The 18,537-nt window shown below is 40.1% G+C and overlaps 1 protein-coding gene across 1 annotated transcript in view; it reads left to right on the plus strand.

Moving 5' to 3' along the window:
- Window positions 1–17,766, plus strand: part of rps6kc1 (ribosomal protein S6 kinase B1) — a 34,232-nt gene extending 16,466 nt beyond the window's left edge. Inside the window, exons 13-16 of the mRNA XM_042503254.2 lie at window positions 1,343–1,432; window positions 9,970–10,052; window positions 12,619–12,714; window positions 14,511–17,766. Of these exons, the coding sequence (XP_042359188.1) occupies window positions 1,343–1,432; window positions 9,970–10,052; window positions 12,619–12,714; window positions 14,511–14,612 (371 nt within the window). The 3' untranslated portion in view covers window positions 14,613–17,766. The remainder of the gene's footprint in view (window positions 1–1,342; window positions 1,433–9,969; window positions 10,053–12,618; window positions 12,715–14,510) is intronic.
- Window positions 17,767–18,537: the final 771 nt, after the last annotated feature.

Here is an 18,537-nt window from a genome sequence, read left to right on the forward strand (position 1 = left end):
CCTCAAAACTTAGCCCACTACAGCATCTTAAAGACGGTCATCTTGGCCTGGAACACCAGCGTCTCTACAGAGTGGAAGAGGTTAAATCTTGCTCTAGGTTTTTGCACACAGAGATGACAGCATATGTTTTCAAGTGTAGGGAAAAAGAATTTTAAAAAACAACCGAATTTACACTACTTTCTTGCAGTTTTAGCTGTAATACTGCCAAACAACTTACTTTGCTTTTTGTGAGCTATAATATCAGGGCAGCATTACAAAATATTTTAGCTACAGAAAGTTAAATTAGTGAGAGATAAATCTGTGACTCTCATTTAACTTAAAATAGGCTGAGAGAATGCAAACCTCTGCTGCTTATTATTGTTACACTCTAACACATGACTCTTGTCACTTCTTAGTGGAGATAACATTTAGATTACTTATAAAGCAAAGATGGATAACAGAAACCAGGGAACTTGAAGTAAATCTTATTAATTGTGAAAGTTAACTGTTAACTTCAAAGAAATGCACTGAAAAGAGGCTGCAACGGGAGCATAATTTAAGACCTATCAGGTGGCCTTTTGAGAGTTTTCAGATGTAAATAGCTCAGTAAATACCTAATGAAAATACTATAAACTCTTGGTTACATCTGCTCATATTTTTCTTACAGCAGTGATTCACTACATCACTGTGAGCTGCTGTACTATGTGGATATAATCCACTATGTGGATGTAATCCACATAGTACTGTGGATGTAATCCACATAGTACTCCAGCAAAAAAAAGAGAGAGATCTCTGCTTATTCGTCTCTTAGAGCAGCAGATAGTATTTGACTTAAGGACTGTCTCTGTCACTCAACCATGTCGTAAGCTATTCACTAAATTGACGGCTCTTGTAGAAGCAAAAGTGTTGTTTTACCAGGAGGTCACAGATTCCCCCTCAACTTCTTCCTTTGTCGTCCTACAGTCATCTCTCTCCACCTCGTTATCAACAAGCGTCTAATTAGCTGAGTGGCTGTTTTCGTCTCCCTGGTGGTAATTATTGTTCTAAAGGGCCCATCAACGGCGTAGTGTGGTGCATCAGTCTGGCTAGCCCAGGCTAATGGCCACGGCTACCTAATGACACCATTAGTTCTAATGATAGCGTTAACGGGTAGCCGCTAAACAGGAGTAATCGCCAGGGCTGTGTGCTTGAAAAGCTCGCGGAGGGATGTAGAGAGGCAGAAAGGAACGGAGGAAGGAAGTGCTCTAAAGGTGAGTAAACAGTTTGAAAAGTAGCGAGCCGGGGTGACACTTGACTGAGGTTGAGCATTCGATTTTTCTTACACTTTGAGCTCAACACTTTACCTCTCTTTCTGTCTCTTTAGGTCATGTTCAGTTTACCTACTTCTGTAGCTGGAATGATGTGGAGGAGTCCTGTGACAAAGAGGCCATTGCCAATATGTACTGTGCACCAGGTGAGACACACAAAAACATTCAGATTCACTTCATCTCTGATGTGACACATGTCCTCATTCTATATTTATTAATTGGGAGCCTCATTTTGTGTTTGCATGTCAGTTAGGGGGTTTATGTGGGGTTAATTCTATGCAGGCATGCAGGGCCATAAGTAGGCCACTTTCCCATGGTCACAAAACCCTCATTCATAGCCAGACATGAATAAACAATCCAAGTGTATACAAACCTCTCGAGAGAGTAGAAACAGATTGACATTGATTGTTCTTGACTCAGAAATCAACAGATATTCATATGCAAAGGTTCTCTTTTTATTCTGCTCTTTTGCTTTGTTGCCATTAAAGAAGTATTTCACTGCTGAAAAGATGGTCTTTTCAGAAAACTGTAACTTCAGTGCAGTAGAAAGTACTTTTGAAATTGCTGCTACTTGACCAGAGAAAAAAGAAAAAAAGGACTGCAGCATTTTTTTCTCTTAAAAATAAAACCAACAACTGCCAAAATGCACTGCACCACATTAGGCCAATAAAAGCCCCTGCTGGTCAGTGATGTAATATGAGCATTGCTGTTTTGACACAGGAAACAACATGGTGGCCGGCTGGTAACAAACAGTCTTGTAGTGCAGCCAAAAAGTGCACTTAAATGTGTTTTGGAAAACATTTTAGGTGAGAAGTAAGGCATTTGAATGGGCTTTTGGTTAGACGCCTGAAATAAGGTAAAGAGACTTTAACATTTTGTGTTACAACATAAACTCTGTCAGTAAATACAGTCTCATAAATTATTATTGTTACAGCCAAACAGTGCACTAGATACGTCGCTGAAGACATTTTAGACTTGAAATAGGCAGTGCAGTAACACAGTGTTATCTGTTTGATCAGAGTTTGGTCTCAGTTTGAGAGAGAGAGGGGCTGCTCTCATTCTCTCGATTTGCTTTTATACTCTTTGTGTCCATTGTGGTGGGCATACAAAAATGCGGAAGTACAATTTGTAGTTTGAGCAACAGTCCTAGAGAGAAATGAGCAGGGAGATCTGGGCTCTGGTGAGATACACATACGATCCACATTGTAAAGATACAAAACTGATTGAAAATTGGAAAAGTAGCACTTTAAAGGAGTCATCATGGCATTGCTATTTTATATTTCGATTAACACTCATATTGGTTAACATCTGGAGGAGGAATTAGGAATATTTGTTTTTTACTCTTGCCCTCAGTTTTGAGTCTGGCTCGTGTAGTAGTTCTCTCTCTGTCCTGTAGAGTGTGCTGTTGTGCAGCAGTGAGCCAGCCGTGTTGTAACCCCGCGTGTTGCCCTCAGCAGGCTTGTGGCAGCTCTGGCATGCTGTTTACAAGCTGCCTAAAACAAACTGCTGCTAGACTAAAGCACCATGTCCCTACTTAGCACTTCTGTGTGTGAGGGGACGTCTCTGTGTGTGTGTGTATAAGTGCACATGTGCACATGCATCTGACATCTATAGACGGAGAACTTTTACATTATGTTGCTGCTTTAAGCCTATGGCTTCATACTTCTTAAGCTGCTGGATAGATTCAGTGTGTACACCTCTCTTAAATACGAAGGACAGATAAGTCTTAGCTGAAAACTCTGGACGCACTCCGAGGCAATGACGCTCACCTCTTTTCACTCTCCCGTGCACTTATATTAAGCCATTCTCTTATATTCATCCTCTCTCTCGAGCTAGGAAGGTCACTTCAGATTTAAATCCTCCTTGTGACTAGAACATACAGTATGCCACTGTTGTAATAAATCTGAAAGCAACAAATGCTCCATCTAATATCCAAAGTGTGCATTTTTATTCCCTTAGCAACAGCTTACTAATGGTAATAGAGGCACATAGAGGCATATGTTCAGTGGCCAGCAGCAGATGACCTAAAGACACACAGGAGTAAAGCTCCGCGCAAGGAGCTTTATGCATAATGTAGCATCAAATCTAAGTGCTAAACCGAGACATGTTTGGCCGCTTAAGTCATCGTGTATTTAATGTAGTCATTTTCTTGTTAATATAAGCAGCAAGAGGTTTTAAGACTTGTCTAAAAGTGTGGGTGGGAGTTTTGAAAGGTAACCTGTAATATGCTGAAGAATCTACTGTCTATTTAAAGATGAATTTGGTATTCAAATTTTTTAAAAAAAGGAAAAAAGGGTTTTTGTTAAGGGCTGGGCAATGTGGAGAAAATCCAATACTGCATTCATGATTATTATTATTATTATTTTAATGATATATTTATTCAATTTTTCACAAGAAAGCGTGCAAGCAGTAAAATCACAAAACTGGTCAATAAAGGAGAAAAAAGAAAAGATATTAAAGATACTGTGAAGTTGAATGGTAAATAGCGTATGTTTGTTTGAGCAAATCATACCCAGTGTCACTAATTAAGACATTTTTCTAGAACTGATATTATGTCCCATTTTCCCAGATTCACAACCTCAGAGATTTCCAAATAGAAATTTAAGGAGGGTTATCCATGACTCCACAAGTCTTTGAACCTCTACCTCACTCACTGAGTCTATATATAAAGCCCTAATTTGATTTACAGTTTAGTTATTAAAGTACTGTTAATCCAGTTCTGGATCAGTCCAGTAAAGCTAAAGTTTGGGGCTTTAATCAAGATTATTATCAAATAATTACTCAGTTAATTATCAAATAAATTAATGATTACTTTTTAAAGTTCCATCCTCAAATGTCTTATTTTCTAGTCGGAAAACTGTAAGGTATTCACTTGACATGAAACTGTGAAAACTGCAAGCAGTGTTTGACTTTCTTACTTGACCAGGGTGGCTGCAGGTCATTGAGAGGTCTAAAAAAAGTCTTAAATTCACATTTACTGATGAAAGGCCTCAAAAAGTATTAAATTGTCTTTAGTTCAGATTGGATGTTTTTTTTTTTTTCGTTTTCTTTTTTTTTGCAAGAATTTCCATTGTTTGCGCTAGGGGAAACATTAAAATAGGAGGGAAAAATATTCAACAGGGACACAGCCTGAAACACAGCACCTATACTGTGTGCATGCTATGCTCCTGTTTCCGCCCCCTCTGTGCATAGATCATGCAATGAGTTTGCATCGTTAAACGAAGGCTTTGCTCTCTAGACAGCTTATTATTTTATAATTTTCTGTGCGGAGCAGCGAGCACACAGTGTCATTAGTGTCATTTTATCTTAACTACATTTTGAACTGACATCAGTGTGTTTACTTGGTGATGGAAAGTTGATATTTTCACTTTTGGCATGTATTTCCATTACAAGTTTGGTCTTGAATTTTACTTACGTATTTTAAAGGTCTTAAAAAGTCTTAAATTTAGCTAGTTTATGTGTCGATGCCCTGTTGACAATAATGTAAATGATTCATTGACAAATCATTGCATCTTTTCAGCACTGTTGGATGTGGATGCAGTTTAGTTTGAAGTATAACCAGTGTTAGACACAGTGTTTGTGGATGATCAGAGGAGCTGGAGGAGGCAATAAAACCAGAAACTTGTCTTTATATAAAGACTTACACAATAAAAAAAATCATTAGAGCAGTGCTGCTTGAGTCACATGTGGGTGGTGTTTATTCAGCTCATACAAATAATTACAACTGTGTTAAGGAGAGAAATTTTCAGTTAAAAATAAAGTTAAATGTTGGGGAGAAAAGGTGGAGCTTTAGTGAAAAGAAGTGGAACTGAAGTGACCTCAGCCCAGGTGTGAAAGGTCTTTTTAGTTACACAACTGTGAATCCCAGGTGGATCAATGGATGTAATACATATTAGCAGCCAGCAGGGGGTGTGTTATGCTGTTGTTGAACACAGAACCACATCTACATCATTGACTGTCGCACTCAGCTCAAACACTGGCAACTTTTTCTCTTTTCCTTCTGCGTCTCTTATGTCCACTTTTCTCTGCTGTTGTTGTAAATTTGAGAGTACATATATTACTGAGGAGCAGCTACTATTTATTTTACATGCTTTTATTTTATAACTGCAAACACCTATGTTTGGTACAGGCATGTGTGTAGATATGTGTGCTTGTTAACACACACACACACAAACACACACACTTCAGCAGAGGTTAGTGAGTGTGTGTCTCTCCTGCCCTTGTTATGTATTGCTGTTTATCCAGACAGGGTCAGCTCCAGCGATGGCTTCATTCCTGATGACAGATTTATGACTGTTTGCCAGAAAGCTAGCAGGGGGCCTGCTGTGACCGTATGTGCGTGTGTTTGTGTGTGTGTGTGTGTGTGTGTGTGTGTGTGTGTGTGTGTGTGTGTGTGTGTGTGTGTGTGTGTAAGACGGAGGGAAACATGTTTTTAAAAAATGCACACATTCACACCCAAAAAAACACGGGAGTGGATTCGGAAAATACAGCAGCAGGGTATTAATCTATTTATTCTGCACTTCTGCTTATTTACTTTCTCACCATTTCTGTCATTACCGATAAACATCAGATGGTTATTGTTTTGTTCTCTAATAAGAAAAAAAAAACAAGCTGTTGAGTGACAGTGTGCCGCAATCTGGTTTGAGCAGAAATGGGAATTGTTTATTGTTCTGCTGAGAGGGAAGCAAGGCCAGGACCAATTGTCTTCAGTGTCTAAGAAAAGGGAAATTCAGTTTTCTTCCCCTCTGAGGTGACAAGTCAGTTACTGGTGAGTCGTCATCATAGTAGCTATTTGTTTGGTGTTCCTTTGTACCTGCTCAGCCATAGTCTGATCTCATGGAAGATAAAATTTAGTTCCTCTTTTGACACAAGTTTTCATCTCATTTGAAAAGTGTTTCAACTAAGACCTTGAAAGTACTTCTGCTTTATTATTTGAATATTTTCAAATATTCTGTCATCACAGTGAAAATGAATCATGGGATGGTTTTGTTTTTGAATATATAACTTATTTGGTTATATCAACACCACTCAACAGAGCCTCCCCTGCTCAGAAGACACACACTCAGTCCTGATCGCTCCTTACTTCCTACTCACGTCCTTTTTACTTCCCCTTTCAACAATGACTGTCGGTTAAGTTTTTAGGGAAGTCGGTCTAAGAGGAGAAGAGAGAAAGTTCCTTATGGCCCCCAAGAGAGAGGAGATGGAGTGTGATTAAGATACAAACCAAGAAGTAACTGCATTGTTGAGGGGAAAGGGAAGAAGAAGAGGCCACAAGGTGATGCACAGCATTGTTTGTACTGGTGTATCTGAACTCCCACCTTTTGTTTTGTTTGAATTTTCATTATTATTCTTAAAGTTTTTCATGTGCTGTTCAAGAATGAAAAGCTTTAGTGGAGGTAAAATTTTAAAGTGTACACATGACACAGTGTAACAGTGCGCTTTGAATGACCCATGGCCTGTGGATGCGGTTAATTCTCCCCTCCCGTCCTCTTTCTCTCTGTCTCCCTTTCTCCCTGCCTCGCTCTGACAGAGCGGTAAGTGTAGCCAGCTCCACTGTACTCTCCCTGCAGCTCCTTAGACATTAATCCATTGTGATGACATCGACCTTGCTCTGAGACGTGTGCTTGTGTGTGTGTGTGTGTGTCCAGTATCTCCCTTCCAGCTCATAACTACGCAGGTATCACTAGTCCGTTCAATGACGATCTTCTCTCCTTGGCTGTCAAAACAGTAGTCCTGGGGAGCCCTGAAGACTGGTTGCTCAGTTGGCTGTGTGTGTGTTTGTGTGTGTGGAAGTCGTATCATAGCCTTCTCTAACCTTTGCTGCAAGAGAGCTGCGCTGGCCCCCTGGAGTCCCCGGCAGCCTCCAGGAGATGAGGGGTCTTTGTCTCTTATGTTCCCCCAGCTGAGGAGCCTGGTCTCTGGGCACACGCAGCCGTGACCCTGGGTCCCGGCCCTCTGGAGAGAGCAGAGGGAAGCTGAGCGGCACAAGAGGCCATCTGGTACCCAGTGGAGCTAGCACACACACACTCTCATGTGTACACTTTTGACTTTAGCAAACGAGTATCACTCGTAGTTTCTCTGTCTTACTTTAACACATATTGTGGGGCCTAACAGCCTGACGTGTAACTGGTTAGCGATCAGAATATTGCAGAATGTGGCCATGAGCTCGATAGTGCACAGACTTTCAATGAAATGTTTGTCTTAAGAGGACTTGTTAATCCATACATGTCTACGTAAAAGATCGACTAACTAAAGAGGAAGGATTTTAAAAAAGAAGGAGCTGGTAAATGATGTCTGTAATTATTGAGAGCCTGTGATTAGTTTGGGTCAAGTTAAAAATCATAAATACAGACTGTTGTCACGGTTGAGTTTTTTGCAGGTCTGTGAATGCAGCATAGGCAGAGCTCTTCATGAGTTCATTCTTACCTCAGCAGCAGTGTGTGACTTGTGGGCTGCGTAAGTGATGTGTTTATCCGTTCACAGCTGATCAGATCGATAAAAGTGAGGAGCAGCTGCTGGAAGTAAAAGAAGATTTTAGATCCCGCAGAATGAACGGTTAAGTTCCACTTTCAATGCGCCTGATGGTCTGCTTCTCCATGACAGCATCATATGGTCATGGAAAACCTGGAAAAGTCATGGAATTTCACAGTCACATTTTCCAGGCTTTGAAAAAGTCATTGAAATAGTAAAAATCATAGTCATGGAATTAGTTAGAATTGTTGAAAGTTTTGGAAAAGTCATGGAATTTTTTTGTGTGTGTAATTAAACTGTTGTTGGTGGGATAAGTCCTAATGTATCATAAAGCCACATTGATTTTCTTTGGCTGACGTGATGTAGCTCTAATAATAATGTTTTGTTTGCCATCTTGTACATTCATTCTATTCTTACGTTAGGTTGCTGCATTCATTATTGTCAGCTGAAATTATGTCTGAATAGAGTTGATTCTGATAATCACAAGGCAAAAAATTATTATGGGTAAGTCATGGAAAAGTTTTGAAATTTTGTCCATGAAAATGTGAAGGAACCTTGTAAATATTAAAATAAGGGTCCTGATGAATGGTCAAGCTCCAGAAATAGAAAATGTATTTATGGCGGCAGATGTTTAAAATCATGGTGGGCCACCACAAACACATATTATACGCATGAATATTTGGGAAAGCATCAGGTCTTTGGTAAGACTGCAACAATTAGCCGATCTGGTGATGGATTAATCTTTTTTAGATATACTATGCAGGATTTTGTATTTTTCTGCAGACTCTGCCCTCTGCCTTTATTTTCTTATTTTCTCTTTATTTTCTGTGTTGGAAATGTTTATGTGCGTGTACCCCTATAGTGCTTAGGTGAGGTTGGAGTTTTATAAAAAGGTAGCTATGCTTTTATTGTGGAGCAGCAAAATAAGGAAATTGTTGAATTGTTGAAAAAGTTGATTTTTCATTGGCAATTACTTCACATGGCTCCTATACAGCTGAAAACTGTTGCCGACAATCTGACGTAGTTAAGTTATTTTTCAAGGTAAAGATTAGCTACGTTGTAATTTCTTTTGTAAATTTCCCATTTCTATTGCTTGTTCACAAAACAGTGAACAGATCTGTGACCCCAGTGTGAACCTAGTAGACTTGTCAGGCTTGCTGTTGTTCCCAGAGTCAAAACTGAACCAGATGAAGCTACCTTTAGCTTCCATACTGCTTAGATGTGGAAAAAACTGCCAGAGGAGCTAAAACTTAACACAATGCTGACCACTTTCAAATCCATGCTAAAGACCTACCTGTTTACTATTGTTTATAATTCATTTTCTTTTAATTTTACTCTGCTGCTTTTGTCTGTGTGGCTATATTGTTTTAATATTTATGCTTTTGCTTGCTTGCTTTTATTGTTTTTATCACTGGTTTCCTGTGCTTTTACCTGCAATCAACTCACTTTTGGTTGCCATCGGGTATACAAGGTGCTTTAGCAATAAATTTGCCTTAAATTGAAAATCTTTTGAATTTGGACTGTTCAACAGTCAAAACAAGACGTTTGATCAAAATGGCTTTGGGCTTTACTAAATTGTGATTTAGTAATTTGCCACTATTTCCTGATATTTTACAACAATTAATCAGCAGATTAATCACTGATGTAAGTACTGGTAAACCTAAGTCTGCCGTGTTTTTAGAAGCTTAAAAACTTGCAGGGCTGAAGAACACTGAATGAAAATGTTGCGCTGTTCTCAGTTGTCCTGCTTTACATTTCTTGGTGTGTGTGTGTATGTCGTACGAGTGTGTGTTTGTGTTTGAGGTCAGGTCATGCAGATGGCGTGAAGTTGCAGCAGACGGTTTCCTCAATTTAACTGCTTTTTTATTATGCAAATCACCCTTTTATGAGACACACACTTTTTGTGTGCGTGTGTGAGACTGTGTCCATGTTTTTGTGCTCATTTTGAATTGATTGTATCAATTCAATGAAATATTTAGTGATCTAATATGTCAGTGCGAAACTGTTGAATTTTGAGGCTTTATTTGATGTAATCACTGAAGGGGTTTAATGCACTTAGCTAAGATAAAGACATTGATTTTAATTATACATATTTAGTTATTTTCTTTCTTCTCATCTATAACTAGATGATTATTCCTCTCAAATTCATAAGCTGTTCTTCTGATTGTTAATTTACTGATTAATTGTTCCTTCCTTTTCGCTCCTGTTTCAGAGGTGGGAGGTATCAGTGAGGAGACGGCAGCGTGCGATTGGTGGAGTTTGGGCGCCATCCTGTTTGAGCTCCTGACAAGCATGGTGAGTCAAAAAGTGTGTAAGCGTTACTTTTGTTGCTAAGGTGTTGTGGGACGTCTGTAGGTGTCTTGGCTTTCAACTCTCACACACTCTTTATGGTCGTGCCAGGTTGTGTATGATTCTGCGCGTGTCTGCATGTGTTTGCAGGTGGAGTTTGTTTCTCTGTGTGTGTGTGTGTGTGTGTGTGTGTGTGTGTGTGTGTGTGTGTGTGTGTGTGTGTGTGTGTGTGTGTGTGTGTGTGTGAGAGAGAGAGGCGCGTCTTGGCTGCCGTCTCTTACTCTGGTTCTCGGGGAGTGCCAGGGGTGTCGGTGTGACTTTCTCCCCCAGCCTGAGCTCCATCTGCTGGGCCAGGGGGTCAGCTCTCCCCGGGCCCCCCTTTGCTGGCTCCTGGAGCAGTGCTGGGCTTGGAGCACGCCGATCTGAGGTCGGCGTGGAAGGTGAAGACCGGGGCAGCTCTCAAGGTGCTGCAACTGGGCTGGTCCAGAATCAGGGGCTGTCTGAGGTGCAGTCTTTTAAGACAGGCTTGGGAGGAAGGGGAGCATCTCAGAGCCTTTTTGTTTGGAAGGCAACGTACACATTCAGCTGTTACACATGCACATGCTAATTATAACTTGCTGTTCTCTTGAAGGACAAATGCACCTACAGTTGCACGCACAGACACCCTGCACAGGTGCAGAGCGTCCCTTCAATTTTTCATCGTCTATTAAATTTGAATAAAGTCTAACTGATTGCCAGTGGGCATATTTTCATATCAGCGGTTCCCATCAATGGCCCCAAACATGAGTCGGGGTGTTAGGCTAGTGTTCCTATGTTGAACAATACACACCCACTTACCTGGAAAAAAACAACTCAGTCACACAGATGTCTCCTTTGATGATTATGTCTGGGTACAGCCCTGGCAAGGATACACACACACAGGCACACATAGTGTCTCTTGATCCTTGCAGGATAAGATCTTGCCTGGAGCAGTCTTGACTGCAGCTAGGAACCCAGCCAGAACTCCTGCAGCACGTATCGGGAGGGAAAGAGAAAGCAAGAGAGAGGCAGCTGACCTAACTGATGGAAAAAACACACACAGGGTCCCCCAACACAAACAGTTGACGGGCTCTCTCTTGCTGCGCACGTTCTGTTCTAGCATTTTCAGTTTGTGGGTGTAGATGCACTGAAAGATGTGCTGTTGCAACATAGAGTGATTACGGTCATTATTGTCAATTATTTTAACAATGGGGCTGCATTCTGCAGTTGGAAAAGCACTTGCAGGTCTTGTGTTCCCTTTCTCTCATTTCTGAGATTATTTCTGTTTTTTTTTTAGTTTCTATGAGTACAGCAGTTCCTTGTAATTGGCAGTTTGACCTTGTTATATTTTACTCTTAAAAACAAATAAAAAGGCTTTACATTTACTGCTACCTAAAGGTCCTTTGTGTAGGATTTAGGGGGATATATTGGATGAAATTGAATAAAATACAATAAGTATGTTTTTTTATGTATAAGCACTGGATAAAAATAATTTAATCTATCATACCTTAAAATGAGCTGTTGTTATCTACATAGGGAGCAGGTCTTCATTTACTGAGATTACCGTGTTGCACCATTGTGTTTCTACAGTAGCCCACAGAAGACAAAACAAACACTGGCTCTAGATAAGGCCTTCCACACTTTTGCATCAGCCACTGTAGTCAGCAGGCCCTCCACAATGAGCAGCATCGGAAAAACACTGATTAGTTAACGTAAAACTGCTTTATTCAGTGTTTTTACCGGATTATAACATCAGGTCGGTTTGTTTTGGAGAAGAGACCTCTTCAGAGAATTCATCTCATGGAAAAAATCTTTCTTATTGTCTGGATCTGAGAAAAGGTGAGCATACATTAGCAGGTGTTAGGCTAGTGAACTGTCTCCAACATGCCAAACAGCATCAGAGAGACACTGATTAGTACCACGAAACCGCTGTATTCAGGCAGAGCTCTCCATGAGTTATTTTATTCCAGCAGTTTGTGGCTCACGGGTGGATAATTGAAATGCTGATTCGTTCAAAGCTGATTGGATCGATGGATGAGAGGAGCAGCTGCGGTGAGCGAATGCAGAATTTTGGAGCAGTTAAGTTTCACTTGAGCCTGACATTCTGTTGCTCCGTTTGTGCCCAGAGTGCATATGTTTTAAGCATGGCGAGCTGCCACAGATAAATGTGTGGGAAACCCTGCACTGCTCCTTTAACTGTATGTTCTTCCAGTAAAAATGTTCTTTATACATGACGAACAAACTAACCAAAAGCAATTAACTTTTCCATGTCATTTTTTTCTGTGACACTGCAGTGTGTCTGACTCACACACAGCAGTTCTAAGAAAGAGCAACAGTAGTTCCGTCATTACCTTGTTGTAGTTGGTGTGATCAGTGTTGTTTCAGGTGCTTCGGCTCTTTGGTCTCCTCCTATGTGTCCCATCATGGTGTTTTCATATTGACCGAGGCTCTGTGGGTGTCGGTATATCTGTCCCTTTAGCTCTCAGTCTGTCAGGTTTTCTTTGTTTTGATTGATAGTTATCTATTCTTTCCACCCCTCCTTCCCTCTGTGCAGTCTCTGCTGCGGTGCCATCCAGCAGGAATTGGTCGCCACACAACTCTCAACATCCCCGAGTCTGTTTCAGAGGAGGCCAGATCTCTGCTGGAGCAGGTGAGAGTCCAGTGTGTTACTGGTATCAAGTTTGCTGAGATTTTCATCATACCGTGCACAGAATATAATTAAGTGGCGCACTCAAATAAATTTTCCCCAGCTAAAAAGATACAATATGAGATTACTAAATCCCCATGTTTTGTTATCTTCATCATCTTGACACAGTGTCATACACGGGGTGCATCTCAAATGCGTAAGGTTTTGCCTGCCCAATTTTGTAGATTTGCCATTTTTATTTGATTTGATTATTTTTGCTTGATGTTTGTGCTTCTACTATAAGTAAGAAGCCTATGTAATTAAATGTTTCTTTTTTATCATCTATTTTGATTTTTTATAGTTTTAATGTCTGATTTGTGGTGCTGTAGCCCACAGACCAAATTAATACTGTTTAAGATTTCTGTATTTGAGTTATCCAAAAATACATTCATCTTCATAGCAGAAGAAAAAACTGAAAATGCATGTATTTTTATTAGTTCCTGGTAAACTCGTGGGACGCTTGTGAACTGGCCCGCTGTGTCTGCTGTAAACACCAGAAATTTTCTAGAGTGGCTGTGATCAGCTCAGGTAGCCGGCGTAGATCTGCATTCTTCTAAGAGCATTTTTTTAGTTGTAATTCTGTGTTCACATTTCTTTACAAAAGTCATGAAGTGCATGGTGTTATTTATGTTTCTTCTTTCTGCAAATGTGCAGAAAGAAGAAACATAAATAACACCATGTTTGCTGCATTTTCTATACGGAGGTGTCCCACGATAATGTTACAGTAATTATCTGTTGCATTTTTATGTAGATTCAAGTTACGGATGTTTCTCACAGGTGGTAGAAACAATAATTTAATGTGGACAAAAATGTGTTCAAATGTGATCTTTTAAAATACCCAGTTTTTGGCAGGAATTTAAGTATACACAATAAGTAATTTCCTAAAGAAGAAAGAAAAATACAGAAAAAGATCTGAAATCGGCACAGTCTGTTACAGTGTAGTGTTATTAAATGTAATATTTTATCGATCTATATCAAATCTGAATATTTAAATATTAATATTATATTAATACTATAATATATATTTCAATACTAATTTCTGTGTAGTATCGATACATTCACCATTACCCGCTCTTACTGTTAGTGCCCACTACAATCATTATGCTGTTCTCTACTACTGACCAAGAAAAGAGAGGTCTTCATTGTCATGTTAAAGCCTTTTAATCTTTCTCTTTTAATATAATTTTTAACTTGTATGTCCTGAATGTCAATTTTTCCTTTTGATTAGTGATATCAAACACTTATATTTTTCAAAGTGTTGTACTTAACATAGAAATTCCAGTATCATGACTACACTACTACAGTGGTGACCAAAACGGTGCCTTCACTGGCAAAACACACAAGTAAAACGCATCACAGTACTGAAAACACTATCAGATAGGTGTGTGATCTCTGAGAGATCGCATTTCTAAAGACGTTACAAAAAACCAGACCTCACTTAGACCACTTAAAATGATGACGGATTATAACAGATAAACACATCTGACCTAGACATGCTGCACATTTCCTTAATAACAGAGCTTGCACCATGCTAATATCTTAAAGCTAATTGCAAATCCTCAACACGGGTAATCTTTAGATGTATATTAATATGGTCAGCATGGATTTATCTCTGCTTAACGTGGCACAAATCTGCCATGAATCCAGTAAAAATTATGCCGTAAAGGAGTGGAAATGCAGACGCTATGGCATCACTTATTAATGATTCTGCTGAATAAAAATGTTTGTGTGTCTCATATGGTCTCTGTCCTGTCTTGCAGTTGCTCCAGTACAACCCAACGGAGAGACTGGGTGCAGGTGTGGGAGGCGTGGATGATATCAAATCCCACCCTTTCTTTGCCAGTGTGGACTGGCCCAAATAGGCGCTGTGCACTGTGGGACTGCGGGAACCTGAGCTGCGTGCTGGGAGACTGGCTGCCCTGAATTAATTCCTCTGGACACACAAGTAGATATACAGATTATGCATTTCTGTACACACCTCTCATTTTGTGTACGGCCATTCAGTCCCCACGTACTTCACTTTTTTTGTACGAAATTTGCCAAGAAGCAGTATTACCTTCCTTGTAAATTGCTCATGTCTTTATCTCATAGAGGGTTTACTGTGGAAACTTTTTGGTGCAGGGAACACTTAACAACATGTGTGGTGCAATAATTTATATGTGTATAAGTGCTGGTACCGAGTGATGATCCATTACAACATTGTTGCTTTTACACTCCTCATGCATTAGCTGTAAGCCAAATGACACAAGTGAAAGGGGACATTTTTGTGTTTTCACTGCATGTATTAAGTTGTGTGTGTTACACATTCAAACTGACAAAGACTTAAAGGTGGGGTAGGCTGAAATTGTGAAGTGGCAACAACAACAAAAATGGAGGAATTTGAAAATACACCCTCCTCCTGCTGCGCCCCCTCTTTGTCCTAAGCTCCTCTCACAGTACGACCACGGGCTTTTGCACGAGCTTCATGCAGTAACCCAGTGTTTTATTTAATCTTTTTTCATTTTGCAGTTGCTCACAGCTTGCCTCACTCTCTCTCCCTCTCCCACAAATAAGTCAAGAATTAGCTAGTTAGCCACCCTACCACTCCTCCGCCTCGCTCTCCACCACTGTGAATTAGTCCCATGAGAGGAGAGACACAGACCTCATGAGACAGACCTCCAAATAACAATTGTTGTGAGCTGAATTTGGACAGTGCAAACCCCAAAGTGCTGGTTGTCACAGGGGGTTGGTGGCCAGTGGCAGTGCTAGGTCTAATTTGTGTAAAGGCAGCAACAGAAAGCTTGCTGATCCTGCCAGGAGTCGAGACTGTTCTGTCCCCTGGACTGCTGGTGTTTGCGCTGACGGTACTCACGTTGCTGTGCCCGCTAACTGGGAGTCAGTCTCCAGAGCTGCTGCCCGTGGTCCTCCCAGCAAGGTGGTGGCCAGGGGGCCCAGAGAACATTTTCCACATAAGCCAACATTATAAGAGGCATGTCTGTAAATCTGTTGACAGAACTCCTCACAATGCAAACAAAGTCAATTACGAATCTCTCTATTATCAATTTTTGAGCCACAGTGGTTTTATATATTTTTGTAAAACTTTCCTTACCTGAAAAAAACAATTTGAAAATCCTTGACTCAATACAGTGTAAAGTCTATGAACTGAGTAGCTCACAGGCAAGGCCACTGTGAGAAACAGTACTGCACATATTCAGTAGGCCTCGTACCACGGAGGTAAACTCGGAAACTAGAGCACTTTTTTGATGTATGTGCCAGGCAAGCTGCTCCACAGAGTGGAATAGGCGCCATCTTTGGCCTGATGTCAAGATATTATTAAAATCTATGTGCGAATGATGCATTAAAATCTATGTGCGAATGACGCGCTGATTCAAGGCTCTGTCCAACGTTAGTTACATGAAGGTGAACTTGATGCCACAGCCATGAGCTTCTCGCCTCAGTTAGGAGAAGGCTAAACTGTTGGTAACATTTACTCATGCACTGCATCTCTGAAACACTTTGCCAATACTGACACAGGTTTTATTTGGTTTATCATCAGACTCTCTTTTTGTTAAGTCCATCTTCCTTTTTGGGTTGCTTTGCAGTGTAGGCAGTTTTTGCCAATGCTGGAATAGCAACTTTCTCCGTTGGATTCTCCGTAATTGAATCATGCTTGCACCGAAGTGACGTGCATGTGCTTCTGCATTTGTGGAACAGCCAATTGGAGCGCCCTTTCTCTGAAATGATCTGTGATTGGCCAAAGTCTCCCGTCACAAGGTAGATTTCCTAAAGCCTGAAAACAGAGTCAAGAGAAGGTGCAGAAGTCTCTCAGTCTGCTCGAGGCATCACAGTACGATCAAAGTTTACCGCGTTTTTTTCACCCAGTGAAGCCAAAATTAAACTGCCTGCCCCAGCTTTAAATCAGCTTTCCTGAAAACACACGTGCAATACACTCAGTTTGTTGCCATCTGTAACATTTTAATCATTCCTCACGGAGCCCACTGAGATTAGCTTTGAGTGAGACAGGTTGAGCATTTTATTTGAAGCTTGGGTTGTGTTTTGCTGATCTAGGAAAAGATGTAATTTCCTACAGGTTTTTGCCAATCCATTTTTTTACAGCCAACCAGCTCACAGACAGTGATAGAGATAGACACTAAACAAGGTCAATGAACAAAATATTTTGAGGTCGGAGATGGTTTTGTTGTTTAGTGAAGTATTAGTTAGATGAAGATTGAGTTATTTAATAGATAATAGCTGTGAAAAGGGCCGAGAGCCTCCATGGACAGTAAGTGTGTTTCATTCATTTATTTAGGAAAGAAAGAATAAAGAAGGACAAGGCTTGAACCGCACATCTGAAACCAGCCCTTTTACAGATTGTTTTTATAAATAACAGAGTGAACTCTGTACTGTACAACACTGCATTTTCTGCATGGGAGGATATGATTTACTTAATATATTTAATACGATGGAAAATCTGTCGATCAATAAATAACGTGTGTCTTGTAAATATACCTTTTAAACCTTTGTGCTGAGTGAGAGGAACACTGACGGAGGTCTCAAAGCCTCCTTACTCATGTCAATCACTTACTGCCTCATCAATCAAATCCTTTTTATTTGATTGTTTTATGTTTGAGCAACACATCTGCTAACTTACCACACAGATCTTAATGCTGATTTTGTAACTATGACTGAATTATATGGTAAACATTGCCATGTTTACATAACATGCCATGTATCTCTTTCTGTATAATCAGATGAGATTTACCAGAGCATATATCATCTTAATACATGTTTGTAACAACACACAGATAATCACTTCACTGTAGATGCTGCACTCTGTACTCCGCTGCACTGCGGGATGATACATGTTAACTATAGATCCATATTTCAACTATTAACCGTTTTTATCATACATAACCATCTCAGTGGGGTTTCTTTCTGTTTTCTATTGAATGCTCACTCTTGTCTGTGCCCTATATCTTTTACTGGTCTGTCAGTGCACTCTGGATAACAATAAACTTACCTGGATGAGAACATTAAGTGATGCTTCTTTTATAGATTCACAGATTACGTGTAAGGAGCTCGGAGTGTGTCGTGTTTGTTCTGAGGCTACGGCCCCTCTTATCAGCAGGACGGATGATACTCATAGAAAGCTGCTGTCACTCCTGCTGAGTGTCACCGTGACGGTAATACAGTATGAGCCCACACACACACACACACACACACTAAACATGGTAAATCCAGACCACTCTTTGATACACATGGGACCTTAACTGGTGCCGTTGTGGTATTATCAGATTCAGGTCTTAAAAATGTCTTGGTTTGTTTGAAATTCTGTTTGGAAAATGTGGCAAACAAGTGCAGTATGCAACAAACTTCTTGAAAACCATATTTCCATTTTCACATTAAGCAGAGTGTCTTTATTTTTACTGATGACATTTTTCATTTTTCTTGACAACAGTTGACTCCCCTAATGTTGCATCTTTGTGATACCCAGGCCAGCTTGAAGTACAGGTGTAATTAAAGGAGTACTTCACCTTCAGAATAAAAACATTTCTGTTTAAAACTGATCTAAAAGTGAAACTTATCTGTGCCCCCCTCAAAGCTAGACTCCAGTACAGTTTTTTCTGTTTGTTTGTTTTTTAGCAAAAATGCATGTACTGGGAAGTACTGAGTACTGACAGACTTACCTTCAGTGTGTAGTGTGTGGTTAACTGATAGTAACTAGTTTTAGCAACATTACTGATTTTGTAAGGGCTCTGGCTTTTTAAACACTTAAAAAATAAATTAACTTTAAATAAGATCACCAAA

Source organism: Plectropomus leopardus, chromosome 16 (assembly GCF_026936395.1).
Source record: "Plectropomus leopardus strain MGB_pleo_1.0 chromosome 16, ASM2693639v1, whole genome shotgun sequence".
Lineage (NCBI taxonomy): Eukaryota > Metazoa > Chordata > Actinopteri > Perciformes > Serranidae > Plectropomus > Plectropomus leopardus.